The sequence below is a fragment of the Pleurodeles waltl genome, chromosome 10 (genome assembly GCF_031143425.1).
Source record: "Pleurodeles waltl isolate 20211129_DDA chromosome 10, aPleWal1.hap1.20221129, whole genome shotgun sequence".
In the NCBI taxonomy this organism is placed as follows: Eukaryota; Metazoa; Chordata; class Amphibia; order Caudata; family Salamandridae; genus Pleurodeles; species Pleurodeles waltl.
In genome coordinates this window covers 406,185,099-406,201,285 of record NC_090449.1, presented here as the reverse complement: position 1 = coordinate 406,201,285, position 16,187 = coordinate 406,185,099, and the positions used below count along the sequence as shown (strand labels likewise).

The 16,187-nt window shown below is 42.5% G+C and overlaps 1 protein-coding gene across 3 annotated transcripts in view; it reads right to left on the bottom strand.

Annotated features, from left to right (window-relative positions):
• The window catches only part of LOC138261570 (cyclin-dependent kinase-like 4), a 1,634,859-nt gene that overhangs the window by 88,712 nt on the left and 1,529,960 nt on the right, over positions 1–16,187 (bottom strand). For all 3 annotated transcript variants that reach the window (XM_069210649.1, XM_069210648.1, XM_069210646.1), the window contains one exon: positions 7,783–7,917. In XM_069210649.1, coding sequence (XP_069066750.1) covers positions 7,783–7,917 — 135 coding nt within the window. The remainder of the gene's footprint in view (positions 1–7,782; positions 7,918–16,187) is intronic.

Here is a 16,187-nt window from a genome sequence, read left to right as displayed (position 1 = left end):
ATACCTATACCCTAACTAAAAGATTTTTGTCATCCTTCTCAGTGGAGTCGGACAGACTGTGCGTAGACAATCTAAATGCACACATGGATGGAGGGATTTTGGTAACCAACTAAGCAATCTGTGGAAGGCGGATGTGGATGAGGAAGGGAGACAAAAAAAGGCTTATGATTCGTTGGAGCACATTTTTTTGAGCCTATAAAGAGGTTTGATGAACTGGTGGGAAGGACCTCCACTCTGGAGGAGAATCAAGAAGAAATGAGTCTTGTTATACACTCCAATACCCAGGAGATAACGCAGCTTAAAATGCAAACTAAGGCGCTAATGGATGACTTAGAAAGGCTGGAGAACTACTCCAAGCCGAACAACCTAAAAATACTGCAAATTCCAGAAGGGTCAGAGTCAGGAGACTCAAAGGCCTTTATGGTAGACCAGTTGAAGATGGGGATTCTGAAAGATGAATCATATATCAATTTGCATAAAGAGATTCAGTGGGTTCACAGGAATCCCTTTAAATTATCTTTCAACTGAAAAGCTGTGCAACAATTCTAGTAAACGTTCATACGTACGCAGTCAAAGAGCTAATTTTGACTCATGTTTTGAAAGAGAAGTATCTGACTTATGCTGGCTGTTAGAAACCGCGGTCTCTAGTTGGTAGAGGTGTGTACCCTGTCTAAGTAGGGACCAAATCCTAATCAAGGCAGGTCATGACACAAACTAAATTGTACTGTGCTCACCCTTGGGTAGCTTAGCACAGAGCAGGCAGGCCTAACTTCGAAGGCAATGTTTAAAGTATTTGTGCAATAACTCACACAGCAAAACAATAAAACACTGCAAAATGACTCAACACCAAGGAGAAAAATAGAAGTTATTTATCTGGAGGAATCAAGATCAAAAGTGGTAGAGCAGCATGGGGCTGCAAAGAAGAGCTGCTCTCGCTAGTGGGAATCAACGGCAGTAGACACAACTCTTGGGTGAGTGGCTCACATGCTGGGGAGAGGCTTGCACTCAAAGACAGTGATTTAGGTCAGTAGTCACAACTTTCGAAGAGCAGTGCGGGGCTAGAGAGACACTTCATGCTCGCTAGCAATAATCCGGGGCAATGGACACAGTTTTGGAACAGCAGCGTGGGGCTTCAGGGAAGCACCACGCTCACTAGCTATATTTTGAGACAGCAGGCACAACTTTACAGGAGCGGCCCAGGAATGCAGAGAAGCACCGCGCTTGCTACCGATATTCCGTGACAAAGGTCTACCTGGTCAGAGTGGCACTGGGGCTGATGAAGAGCCATTCACAAGGTCTTTAATGTCCCTGAGACCTCAGGTAAGAACACAGGGCAAGCCCTTGGATGTCACTTCTTGTAAGAATGCAGAGTGGGATCAGAGAGCAGCAGGGCAACAAGCAGGAGATCATTCCTTCCAGGAAAGCAGTCCAGTTGAGTCCCTTGGGCAGCCCAGCAGTTCTTCTGACAGGGTCTTAGTTTCTGGTCCAGTAGTGTCTGATTTGAGGCGGTTAGAGCCCCAGTAGTTATACCCAAATGTGCCTCTTGACGTGGGGAGAATTCAAAGTGTGGTTTTGAAGTACACCAATTCCCTTTCAGCCCAGTCCTGTCTGTCAGGTTATCTGTGGGGGGTCATCTGTCCTTTGTGTGGGGTCAGGCCCCTACCCTTTGAAATGTAAGTGTGAACTCCTTGACATTTCTTGCCCAAGAAGACTGATCAGTATGCATATGAATGCAGATGCAGCTGAGTGTCCCGTGTTTATGGTTGTCTGGATGGAATGCACAGTGGGACCTGTCACCCAGCACAGACCAGATGTGGATTGGAGACAGGCTCTAACACACATAGACCAATAAGATCAGAGAAATGAATGCCTACTTTCTAAGAAGAGCTTTCAAAAATAGTAATAGTAAGGTCAAATCCAACTTGACCAGTAAAGAGGATATTTCAGTACCATTCCAATGTTATGAAATGTTAGGTAGCCACTCCTCTCAGATCAGGAATTGCAGCTTAAAAATATTTTAAACAATCCACCATGTTGGTCTATGAGAGGAGCAGGCTTCTCAATAGTGGAAAAACATCTTTGGGAGTTTTTCACCACCAGAGCATGCAAGCCTTAATATTACATCTCCTGCCTTCCACATACACTGCACCCTGTCTGGAGGTCACATAGGGCCTATTTTAGGGGTGACATATATGTAATGAAAAGAGGGTTTTGAGAGTTGTCGAAGGATTTTACATGCCAAGTCAAGGTGGCAGAGAAACTGCACACACAGGCCTTACAATGGCAGGCCTGGGACATGGTTAAGGGGCTACTTATGTGGGTGGCACAATAAGTGCTGCAGACCCACTAGTGGCATTTAATTTACAGGCCCTGGGTACATGTAGTGCACTTTACTAGGGACTCATAGGTAAATTAAATATGCCAATAGGGTAAGAGCCAATGTTACCATGTTTAGGGGAGAGAGGACAAGCACTTCAGCACTGGGCAGCAGTGGTAAAGTGTGCAGATTCCTTAAACCAGCAAAAGCGAGATCAGAATAATGGAGGGAGGCAGGTAAAAAAGTTGGGGGAAGACCACCCTAAGGCTGTCAGGCCTAACAGTGGCAATGTGCACAAGGTAAGATCTGAAATAGGAAAGAGGCCTGCACAACAACAGTGGAAGCGTGGCTCTAAGATGAACAAACTGAAGAAGCTGGGCCCTAAGGGTTTGGTGCAATCTCAGAGTATATGTTAATTGAGGACAAAACTGAGATAATAACATTGGCAGGAAGATTGTAAACCACCATGCCAAGAATCAAAATAAATATCTCCAAATTGTTCATAGCTTAATAGATATCCCTCTATTAAGTCTGAGGAAGGTGTGTGCGCGAAGGGATAAACAAGCTCCTGCAGAGGGCTATCTGTTGTATCATCTTTTGATCAGCACTATAGGTATGACTGTCGATCACAGCAGGCTCCACTGACGGTGATTGTCTTAGGTGCGCAAAAGCATTTGATAGGAACTTGAGCTACCTCTGGGAAGTTCTTGCAAAATCTGGAATCAGCCATAGGATCGTCAGAACTATTCAGAGCTTTAATCAATCACCCACCACAAGGGTTCATGTAAATAAGGTATTGTCAGATAGCTTTCGTATAACAAGAGGTACCAGGCAAGGATGCCCTCTCATGCCACTCTTATTCAACCTCTTTACAGAGCTCTTTGTGCAGCAGATTAGGTCAGATCCCTCTGTTATTCCATTCAGTGTGTCTGGGTTTGAAGTTAAATTGGCCTGACAGATGACATTCTGATATATACGAGCAACCCTATCCCTTCAATATCTAAGGTTGTGAAGCACGCAGAAGGGTTTGGTACAATCTCAGGGTATAAGGTAGTTGAGGACAAAACTGAGATAATGACATGGGGGAGAAGAGTGCAGTCCACCATAGCAAGAATCAAATGAGATATCTCCAAATCGCTCATAGCTTAATAGATATCCCTCTGGTAAGTCTGAGGAAGGCGTGCAAAGAGATAAACAAGCTCCTGCAGAAATTAACAATTGTCCTCTAATAATTTATGGGAGTGTGAACCTGGTGAAAATGATTATCTTACCTAAATTTCTTTTTCATTTGATAATATACCCCTCACATTTTCAAAAAAGTATAGAAGTAAAATCCAGGGCAGAGTCAGAAGCTTTATTTGGGCATTCAAGGGTATCAGACTTTCTTAGAAAAAAACTTAGAAGAAAGCTGTTGCCGGGCAGGTTGGCCTTGCCTCATTTTCAGATTTATAACCATGCTTTTCAGTTCAAAAATATCCACTTGTTAGCAAATGAGCAAGATAATGCACCAAAAGGCAGACTACACATCGCCAAGCTAGGAGGAATAGGGTACCATCACTTCTTGTATAAATTTGGGGATCCTAAATATTTTAAGTGGTAAGACTGAAGGTGCTTGTTGCAGCTCTGAAGACCTGGATGAGTGTTAGGAGAATTCTCCATATTATGTGACTTGTGCACCAATTTGGGATTTCCCTGGGACACCTGAATGTCTGAATGTTGCATTCAGTCTGCCTCTGAAAAAAGCAGGTTTATATTATTGGAGACACCTGCGGGATAAAATAAGATTAATTGATTGGGCTGAAAAGACATCACTTACTGGGGGTATGATTTTGAGGTTTATATATCATCAGTTGCACTCTTGGTGGCGATCACATGTGTGGATAAAGAAGGAGGAGAAAGGAACCTGGAAAAGCAGGTTGGAGAGCACTGGTATCTTAAAAAATTAAGTGGCGGGTTGGTACTGGGACCTCCTTGAGGATGAAGACAAAGAACGCTCTGCACCATACTCGATCTGGAGGGAGGATATTCAAGAGGCGGCTATAGACCGGTTGTGGCAAGTATCCCTTAGTGTTCTATACTCTGTAGTAATATTGGCTCCATTAAAGAAGAATCATTTTTTCACCATTCATAGGTGACATGTAGCCCCTAGATAAACGTGTGAACAGGAAAAACCCAGACCGATGCCGTAGAGAGGCAGCAACACCACAATAGTCGTAGGAGATTGGCCCCTAATGAAACACATTTGGCTGGAGGGGTGCGAGTTCCCAAAACACTATAAAAGTTAGATGCCATACGAAGTCAGGAACACTCAGCCAATCAGAACACAACACACAGTGATCACACATTCCCAATGCTGGACATATGGACATGTTACCTAATGGCCTGCAATATGTTCACGCAAGGTTGAGACTCACCTACCCATTAGCAGATGGTCAGATTTATGACTCATGACTACTCGAAGATTCCTTTCTCCAAAGAATGCATAGAATTTTTTTATGACCTTTCGAGAATTAGAAATAATGGCGCTCAGAACTCTGTAACTTTGAGAGACAACCATCAGCTCCCAACTCTCTACTGCTCTCCCGGCCGCTGCATTTAATTAAACCAACTATTCCTGTTTTGGCAAATGCCTCCTGTCTTTCATTTTTTTAAGGTAAATCTTCATTTGAGCAACATTTTCATCACACACACTTCCACATCAACCTAACGTGGGCCAACGGTCAGCTAAGCAACACAGCAACAGAGCTTTTAAAAAGGTGAATGAACCTGTAGGCCTCCCTCCAGTGACACAGGGTAAAAAAGGACCTGTTCACTACTACTGATCACTACGTGTTATGCTATCACCACGCTTATGGTGTTTAACTTGTGGTGAAGGCAATAGCCTTCCATGGCTATGAGGGTAGCATTTTGGGCACCACTAACGGACCAACAAGACCGAAATTCGTAAGACAGGTCTATGTAATGGCGCACACACATGTTCTGTGTTTGCCTATGACAAAAAAACTGCATTAAGGATACAGACAGCAACACAGTTCGGCACTCAGGGCAGGGGTACAAGTCTCTTTTTACCATGCAGAGGACTTTTCCTTCTCAATACCTTATGAGCTCCAACTCAGTTTTAGTGGTCACCACTCTTGCTCATGTGTGTATTTCCAGATCTTCTCTGATGATGCCCTTTAAACTGGAAATTGGTGCATTCTGACAGTCACATGCATATTGAACTGTATTTATACACTTTAAAACTGCTAACTTAGTCAAAACAAATTCTAATCTAATCAAGACAAGTGGTGTTGAGAATTCTAAGTTAAAAGTTTGCTGAACATTTTTTATAAAAACAGAATTTTAGGCCTTCATCATTTGTTTGTTAAAACCTATTGCCCAGTATAAAAGTATTGGAAATATTTTCATTAATCCTCCCTTCACCCCCAAATAGATGTGCAAAATGTGCAATAGATCTAGCTGTTGAAGTCTGTCTGTTCCAGATCTGTTCTATATCTGATGCCTATGTCAGTTTTAAATCAAAGGTTACCCCATAAGTATATTTAGTGACTTGCTCTACTAACTGTGTCCAATGGCCAAGAGAATCTGAACTTTGAGTTACCAAATAACATAATTTTAGTTTTAGACTGATTAACTAAGAGACCATTTGAGGGCAGTATTCTCCTAGTGATTTTAACTGTCTCTGAAGGCCCATTCCGGGTCATCAAGATTAAGACAAGATAAGTAATCACATATTAGATGTGAAATTTTCCCCTTACCAAAGTAGGTTGTTTGCCATCGTCCCGATTAAGATCGGGGTTAAATCAGTGATGTACGGGGCAAACAAGATACAGCCTTGCTTGTGGCCATTATAGGTCTTGATCTTGGGTGTTAATCCTTGGGTCTGTCTAACTTGACTTGGATCCAGATATCCTTATAGAGCTCAATTAGGAAATTTAAAAGGACACAGTCAGCACCCCATTTTGATAGCTTTAACCAGAGCTTGTATCTTACAACCTTATAAAAAACGGTGGAAAAATCCAAGAAGAAGATAAAAAATATTGGTTCTTTTGAGTCAAGTGTACAATTGACTAAAGTAGTTAAAAATATATTGTTGATGGTGAAACAGTTAGGTCTAAAGACAGTGTGACTGCAGTTGTTTAGTAAATATTTTGTCATCTGCAAGGCTTAAAGCAAGGCAATAGGTCTGACTTTGGTCTTTTTCTGTGTGTTGCTGTAAATAGGAACCTTTCCAGGTCGGCAGAACTTTACCGTATAAGATTGTTTGGCCTAATTGTAATGACACCATGTGACTCCAATTTTAGGTTCTGATTTAATGACGGCTAAGGTATGCCATTAGAGCTAGTGGTCTGGGATTCTCAACTGTTCCTTATTAGGAGATCTACCCCTTTCAGTGTGAGAGTGTAGGACTCAAGATCCTTGTCTCAGGGAAAGCCATTGTCACGGCGGGACTTACGTCATATAGTTGGAGACAGTAAAAGCTTTCCATTTACTGCTTCATATATGATACTCTGCTTTGTGGCTATGTTGCTGCAAGCCAGACGCTATTATGGATTTGTGTTTATTTCCTGTGCCTAACTAGCTGTCCAACAATTCTTTCATTCTTATTTGATAGATTCTCTTTTACACTCATGCTTTAATCTTTTTTATGCTTTCCTGTCTGTTTTTAGCTTCTTCATGGATCTTAACTTTTTACTAAATAGTCCTTTTCATTGAGTATCAAACTGTCCATATTATTATGTTTATGAACCATTTTATTTATAGGAGTGAGTGATGTAGAAATAAAAACAAATGTATTATTCCATAATGGTTCCCAGTTGTCACACTAGCGTTCCTTTTTCATAGAGGGGAATACAATCACTTTCATTGCTTCCATAACTTTGTTGTCTGCCTAGATTTTTGTAGAGCACGAGAAGTCATAGTTCTAGATTGTTGTTCAATACATTATCTCAATATTTAATGTATGTACAATGTCACATATGGCATCTTGATACTGTGTCTTGCAACCAATTGTAAGCAATAATATTTTGAAATAATGCAGAGGTAGGACCTAGAATTTAGCTGCAATTTTTTTATGTGTTATTACACGTCTAATAAGGCGATCTAGTGAGTCCACAAAGCCTAATAATCGCAGCAGGGAGCAAGCTGCTAAAATAAAATATATATTTTGAATCAAAAATGAAGTTTCATTAACTTTCAAGAGAAAAGGACAGAAGAGATAACATTCTAAATTAATAACAGTTATTTTTAGCATTTGCTGTGGCAACAGAACTAACCTTATTGTTAATTAAAATTATGTTAGTCTCGCCAATATTCTTGGTTTTATAATTAAAATATGATGAGTTAAGGTGTGTTCTTAATGCAAGTTGATAAGTGCATGGTATTTCATAGGCAATATGTGAAATACAGATGATCGTCAAAGTCCCAGAATAAAGGAAGCTGTATCTGAAATACGTTTTCCGTACCTGAAGACGTCTTCTGTTTTTCCCTTCATGCCGTATCTTCCTTTTTTCTGGTTCTTCACGATGAGCATCAAAGTAAGGGTTCTCCAGGAGTAGCTCACAACTCGTCCGCTCATCAGGGTGCATCCTCAGACAGTCCTGAAAAGACAAATACAGTGGGGAGAATGGCAGTGGCAGCTCGTGACATTTGAAAGTGGAGGGGCGTAAAAGTTAAGGATGACTTTTAAGTTGCGAGCACTCCATTTTCTTTTATTCTAAAGACTATGTACCCCCATGATGGGGGTCCCATCACACCCATTTCCACAGAATCACAATTACAACAGGAGTGTATGACCACTGACCTGTGATCTCTGACGAGAGGCCAAGGATGGATGGCCATGTGTCCTGAACACATTTTGACTGACTGGCAAGCACTGGGAGAAACTTGCAGTGCCTTCAGCCTCAGCTCGGGAGCTCTCAATGTGGCATAAACACATAGCGCTGCTGATGCAACTTATTTCAAAAGACAGGTGCCTGTAATTTTGAGTGATCTGATTTATTAGGCGGCTGCATGACACCTTTCAGATTTTACCTTGAATCTTTCCATGCTGTTATAGCACCCTTTAGCTTACACAACAACACATTATGCTTGGTTTCTACACGTAGATCACAGACAATTCTAATTTTCAAGGAGCGATTAGCTCAATTAAATAAAGCACGTGTATTTAAACGTCATTAGGAGCTGAGCATTTGCTGCAGCAGAATGGACACAGATCACGATTCTTAATTAAAAAAATAATCACGAGATGACAAATAATCATCTTCTGAAAACAAGCCACTTTCCTCCTGGAGGGAGATTTCCTCACTGAATGCGGGTAAATAACTGCCTCCCGCATTTTAAGCAGCAGAGGAATCTCTGCTGCATCCAGTTTGCTTGAAAGGCCACTGAACACGCCCAATAACATCGGTTTGGCATGCTATCTAAAATGGTGAAATACCTCACATTAGCAAAGCCTGGCCTAAATCTTTGAAAGCCGGTTCTTTCCATATGCACGAGTTAAAAACAGATGACAGTGTTGGTGCTGCGCATGCCATAATATTCTTGCCATTGGAGAGTTTGGAGTTTTAAGTGGAAGATGTAGCCCAGAACACAAAATAATTCACTGTCTTCGGCATAACAGGGCCCTCGTGATTTAATTTATCTGTAATGCTTATGATGCCTTATACTTATCCTATGCCACGTATATACAGACAACCCAAAAAACTATGGGGCATATTTATACTCCGTTTGCGCCGATTGTGCGTCAAAAAATTTGACGCACAAACAGCGCAAACGTTGCCCCATATTTAAACTCTGACGCCCGAGCCCGCGGACGACAAAAATCCGCTGTGTGCGTCATTTCTTGGATGCGGCAACCTGCCCTGCGTTAATGATATGCAGGGTAGGCGTTCCCGTCCAAAAAACGACGCAAACGGCCGTGCGTCCTATTTATGCTTCCAGGCAAAAATGACTCTCGGCCGGGAGGCGGAGCAAAAAAATTACGCAAAGCCCGATTTGCGTCAAAATTTAACGCCTGGGTCAGGGCAGGCGTTAAAATGGGGCTAACACACCTGTATTTAATCAGAACACACAGAAGAAACAGCAGAGCAGCAACAGGGAGATATGGAGGTGATCTTTATCCAGCGTGCGCGTAGACGCAGAGCCCAGCAGCAACAACAGCAGCTACAACAACACCAGCAGGCACCCCAAAGGCAGCGCAGAAGGCAGGAGAGGATATTCCGCCCAAGAACAACCCTGCATGGCCTCAGGGAACAGGACATCATCCAGAGGTACCGGTTGAACTGGCAGGCCATTCAGCAGCTGCTGCGAAACATTGAACCGCAGTTGGCCCCCACTTTAGTGACACCCTGCACTATCCCAACAGAAACAAAGCTGCTTGCCGTACTTCACCTGCTGGCAAGTGGCTCGTTTCAAACAACTGGTGCCCTGGTTGGCGGAATATCACAACCATCATTCTCCGCATTTCTGCCAAAAGTACTGGATGCCATCATTCGCCTGACACCCCTCCACATCTGCTTCCCTAACACACTGCAGAAGCAGCAGGAAACAAAACAGGGGTTCTACGCCATCAGTGGCTTCCCACACGTCCTTGGTGCAATCGACTGCACACACGTACGCCTTGTGCCACCTGCTGCAACAGAACACCTCTACCGCAACAGGAAGCACACACATTCAATCAACGTGCAGGCCATAGTCGATCACCAGGGATTGATCAGCAACATCGTGGCTAAATATCCTGGGAGTGTACATGACTCATTCATCTTCCGTCATAGCACCATCAACCAACACTTCCAGGATGGACTGCATGGCAATGGACTACTTGTTGGTAAGTACAGAAACCTACTTATATACACACTGCACAGCAAACCTCTAGGACACACAACACATACACCACAACAGCAACATCTAGACACGAACACACTGAGGTCCCTACATCACTAGCCATGTTTCTTATGTCACCATTGAACCTGTCACACATTGGAATTTACTGTACAGCCTAATGTGAAGACATTAATGAGTGTGGTTGCCTAAATGTCACCTTGCAAATTGTAGGTGTCACAATGACCTTTACATTAATACATTGCATAAGTTTCAAGGGATGGGATGTACAGGGTACTTTGATCTGAACGTGTTAACAACACTTCCAAATTTAAATGTGCATGGAACTATCATCTCACCCTCAGTGAAGACACACGGACACCTGTATCACAAGTCACAATGCTAGGGAGGGCACACTGTACTGCAAATCCCAAAACATATTGATGACAAACGGTTAGCAGACAAACACTTGCTCAGCCAAGGAAACAACAGAATGCAGATGGTATAGCCTACAAGTATAGGATGTCACATTAGTACACAAAAGAGTCACAGACAACACAAGACAACTACTGCCATTAAAGGTCTTTTCAATAGTGCCAGCTACATCTACATGTCCCATTCTGTGTTTTTCTTTCAGCTGATTAGGGGTATGGCATCCAGCCATGGCTAATGACACCATTTGGGAACCCGACTACTGCTGCAGAGCGGGCATACAACGACGCCCATAAGAGGACACGCAGCATTGTCGAGCGCACCTTTGGGATCCTAAAGTCAGGGTTCTGCTGCCTTGACATCACTGGCGGTAGCCTACTATATTCCCCCGAGATGGTCTGTAGGATCATACTCACATGTGCCATATTGCACAACATTTGTGTAAAAAGGAACATTCCCCTCCTCGAACCAGACCCATACATGCCTGAAGACGACGAAGAGGAGGATGCTGGCCTGCAACAGGAGGGGGAACAACCAAACACGGCTGCTGGAGTGCGTAGGCGCCAACACATTGTAAATAATTTCTTTTCATAATTATCACCATCACCACTTAATGCACTATTGTAAATGAACACTGATAACAAACACCACATCATGGTTTGGCCTATTCATTTCTGCCCACCTTTAGCTTGAAATATCCGAAGAAGAATGTCGTCTCATTGAGCAATAATGATATAACAATCATGACACAAAAAAATACACCACAAATGTAATGGCCACCATACAATGGTCAAATACACACACCATGTAAATGACAGACATCCTGTACAGTTCACCTTTGAAGGGCAATAGCTGAGGACCACACATATGACTCACATACATGTAGGAAACATGGATCATCGCAGCAGATGGCACACAACTAAAACACCATCACTCAACTAGGGGAAAACAGGCCTCATACATCAGGCAGTTCACATGCTAATGCTTCAGGAACAGGAATGTAGTACTAGACTCTTGCCAACAGTAATTCCAACTACTTACTATCATTGCAATGACTATCTGTCACTAGAGTTACACATAAGCAGAACATACACAGCACAAGTGCTACACCTATGACAAGCATCCAGCACATCACATCCCATCTACATGTCAGCCCTTTTCTAAAAACATTTCACACACTTGCAGCTGCTCACACCCCACCTGTCTGAAGAGGTCCCTGGAATGCCGATTTGTGTACACTGAGATTCCCTCATCTACACACACACACTCACAAGAGTCATCCAGTGTGCCACACCCTTTACTATGCCTACCATTGTCATACTACCATCTCACTGCATGGAACTCAGCTCATATAATACACTGGCTTGGAGTTTATAAGGCCTGGTATCACCTGTAGATTGATTCTTCTGTGAAAGGTACTGTAGGCTATTTATCAGCAAATTCCATCTGACAGGACTAGTGAGACACAGATGGAGGCCACACCTGTGATCCCCTCCATGCACACCACCCAAATGTACATGCCCCGTCCCTGCAGATGCCTCCTACTGCATACATGTTTGAATTTGAGCTATTACATCATTGAGCTTTGACACAAATGTTGCCGTTGAAAACTTTATCAGGGTTCATGTGTCACCTTCAAAACAACACAGGACATACACAGTGTGACATCTCAACTGTCTACTGCTCCCTCTGACCAGTCTTAGTCAGAACACGTGATCATGTAATTACTGAAAGAACTTGCTCCTGATTGACCCAGCATCCTGTCAGCCTGACTGGCACCTGTCCGTGGGTCACTCTACAGATACCTGGGGTCCACCTATGGACCACACGTGCTGTCCAAAACCTCTTGTACCTCAGACACTAATTTGTCATTAGCCTCATCAATGTATACTCAAATACCTAGTAGTGCATCATCTGACTGTCATTTGCATCTGATTTGTGACAGTGCCCTTGAATAGCCAAATCTTGGACCTTCCCGTTGTCTGGCCCTCATTAATACCTAAACTACAAAGTGTGACAGTGGACCAGGACCATAGTGTATGATGGTGTAAATGGCCTCCATCAAAGCCAGCAACCTCAGATAATGTCCATGAAAAGGTAACACATATGAGGACCCTGACTGTTCAAACGCTGAGTAACACTTTTTCAAATGATAAAGATGAGTCGTGTGTTGAATACCAGCCATTTACTTCTGCACAGGGGCTATAATGTTTCATGATACATTACCATCCACAGAGGCCAACTGGAGTAGAAATGTTGCAATGACACATGCCAGATCCAGACACCTGAGACATTCTCTCACTCAGCACACCAAGGTTGCCCAGTTGAAAGTCTCATTACACGTGTTCAGTGACAGGGTGGGACCATCCATGTGTAGGTGACCATGTCCTCAATGGCTTCTCTCCATTTTTGCTACAAACAATACCCAATTGAAACAAGATTAGCTGCCACTAACTCATGAGGAGACCTGGAAGTTACAGTGACAACATACACCCTGACAGTTGATAGTGGATCAATATTGGACCACACACATAAACATGTACCATCCAATCAACAAAATATTTGCAAGCAGCCGATCACAGTAGTGTCCCAGTTGTAACCTAGCAGGAAGAATGAAACATGCCACTAAACCAGGTAATGCATAAAGGGCCACATACATCAACAACCTATTTGTCATCAGGACATGAGGAACGTTGAGATTTAGCTAAAAATATCAATGCAAAATGGTATGTCAGATTTCTCCAAAGAATCAATAGGGCAAACGTCAAATGGGCAAATGGGATTACAGAATGGCAAACAGTGAATCATACCCTATTTGCTTCCATGAGCCTGCTGCTGCAGGTTTAGCATTACTGAATTTGGGAAACCCTTGGATACATTTGCAAGTCTGGAAGAGCAAACCCTAGGGTGCTGGGGGCCTAAGTCCACCTCTACCGCCCCCCAAATAGACATTATATATGCACATGTGAAGCACACACATGCATAAGCCGCATGTGTGGCCTACATGTCAAAAGTAAAACACATTTAAGATACATACACTCGTAATTAGGACATGGTTACCCCCTTAAAAAGTGTAGGCGACAAATTGCACTACCTATTTGGCCTATATATAATTTTGATTACCGTGATAAATGTGGACACATTTTTGCTAAGGAATACATCCTGGTATCCCATTCATATTTTGAAATTAGCCATCAGCAATTACCTACATATGTGTACAATTATGAGTAATATCCATTCTGAGCAATCATTACTATTGCACTGTGAATACCTTCTATACATCCTATAAGGGACATTTGCCATAGCTAACCCCAAATGTGTATCACTAGCACCGTTTGGTCATGACAAAATTATTTTCACAATTTGACAAATTAAAGACATATTTGTCATAATGCGTCATATTTCCACGCATACAGCTTGTGCGTCATAATTTTTGACGCATAGGAGTGCACATAATGCTGAGTCAAAAAAATAAATGAAAAATAGATATAATACTATCCAGCATTACATGGCCTCCATTTTTTTCCATAATGCGTCATATTTCCACGCATACAGCTTGGGCGTCATAATTTTTGACGCACAGGACTGCAGATAATGCTGAGTCAAAAAAATAAAATAAAAATTAATATATTACTATCAAGCATTACATGGCCACCATTTTTTTCTATAATGCGTCATATTTCCACGCATACAGCTTGTGCGTCATAATTTTTGACGCACAGGAGTGCAGATAATGCAGAGTCAAAATTAATTTTCATATTTAGATATCATATTTGCCAGCGGCTTAATTTTCAACTCTAGACCTTAAAATAAGCCTCAAACAAATATAATGGACCAATGATGATTTTTTTTTTGACTCTACATTATGTGCACTCCTATGCGTCTAAAAATATGACGCACAATCTGTATGCGTGAAAAAATGACGCATAGCGGAAAAAAAACGGCGGCCATTTTATGCAGGATGTGATGTAATAGGATATCCTGTTTACTGAATCTGTACAGTGGGTGTACTTTCACTTTCACTTTGCAGTCTCAGATTATTCTAGACTGTGTGGCTGTGTGGAAAGTGTTGTCCTGTGTATTAGTGCTTTTGTGTCCAGTGTACCTTCTCAATTGTGCTTTTGTCATCATTGTCTTGTTGTTGAATACTGTCTGAGTCTGTGTTGTATTATTTTGTCAAGTCCAGTGTTTCTTTTATTGTCTGTGGGAGTCTGTTGTGGGTAGTGTAATTTAGGGGTTAGTTGGGCTCTTCTTCTTAAGTTTTCTTTGTTTTTCACTAATCTACCTTTCCCCATTTCCCCCTTTTACTTTTTCTCCAACTTTTTCCCCTTTGTCAGTGCTGACATGTCTGGTAGGCCACGGCTTGCCAGGATGGGTGAGGAGGAATTGGGGGGATTTATATGGCTTGTTTGCCATTTCCTCCCACTCATGCTGGAGGCTGGGGGTAGGGTGATACAGGGGTATCACACGGAGGCCCGTAAAGTCCGGTGGGGGAAGGTGCGCCATCACTTGGTCAGTGTCTATGGTAGCCTGAGGAATGAACATCAACTTAAGCACCGCTGGGCTGATCTGATATCCAGGGAGCAAGATCTGCTGGACCACCTGGGAATCAGGATTGGTGGCCATGTTGGTGAGTACACATCAATTACATGTGCACAATTTAAAGCTGTGTGGCGACATGTGATGATTGTTACCCAATCTGCCAGATAAGTAGCTGACTGTGTGTAATGCTAGGGAAATCTACTGGGTAATTGGTGCACAATGTGAAGGAAGACAAATGCTAGCAGTCAGGTAGCTCATGTTTTCTACACATACTGGTTGCCTGTAGCAGTATGTAATGTAGTGCTGCCTTTGTGTCAGACAAGCAACACGTTAATGACTCAATTTGAACTCTACAGGTCACAATAGCCAGTGAAAAATGGATGTTGAAACATCATACCTACATATGTAGACGCCATAGCTAGACTGACATTTGTAAACCCAATATGATGCTATAAATGAGTGCTGCCTTCACGTCAATTGAAGTTAGCAATGTTGTCCACACATATGTCACATGTGTGTCTGGTTGGTGTGTGGAGAAAATGACCACATAGGCTGTTTGAGTTTGAGAGGTCATGCAGTCCTCAAGTAACCAGCTTTTGGATGTCTCTCTTGGATGCACATGATGAGATTAATGCACCCCTATATTGTTGGGGCATACTAATGGAGGTGCATCTTTGACACCACATGACTGTCCAGGCCACTGCATGTATGTAGTAGGGTGTGTAACTGTAGCAGGAGACTCATCCAATGTAAATGTTGCTCAAGAATTATTCCATGCAGTATGAGCATGTGTGAAAGTGTTTAATTACGCATGTCATATTCTCACATTGTCTTTGTAATTGCAATTGTTTGTCAGTGCACGGATTCTGAGTATATTCTACCTTCCATGCTTTACAGGTGGACCTGCACCGTACACTGTGGGAGAGGTGGCTCATTTTGCGGACCCCGACACCTACAGTGAGTGCTGCATGTGTACTATTTTTAATGTTTGCTGGTGATGCATGATGGACTACTGTGTGTTCAACAGAATTCAAGGTTTGATGCGCTGCCCATTCATTAGTATTGTTCCATTAGT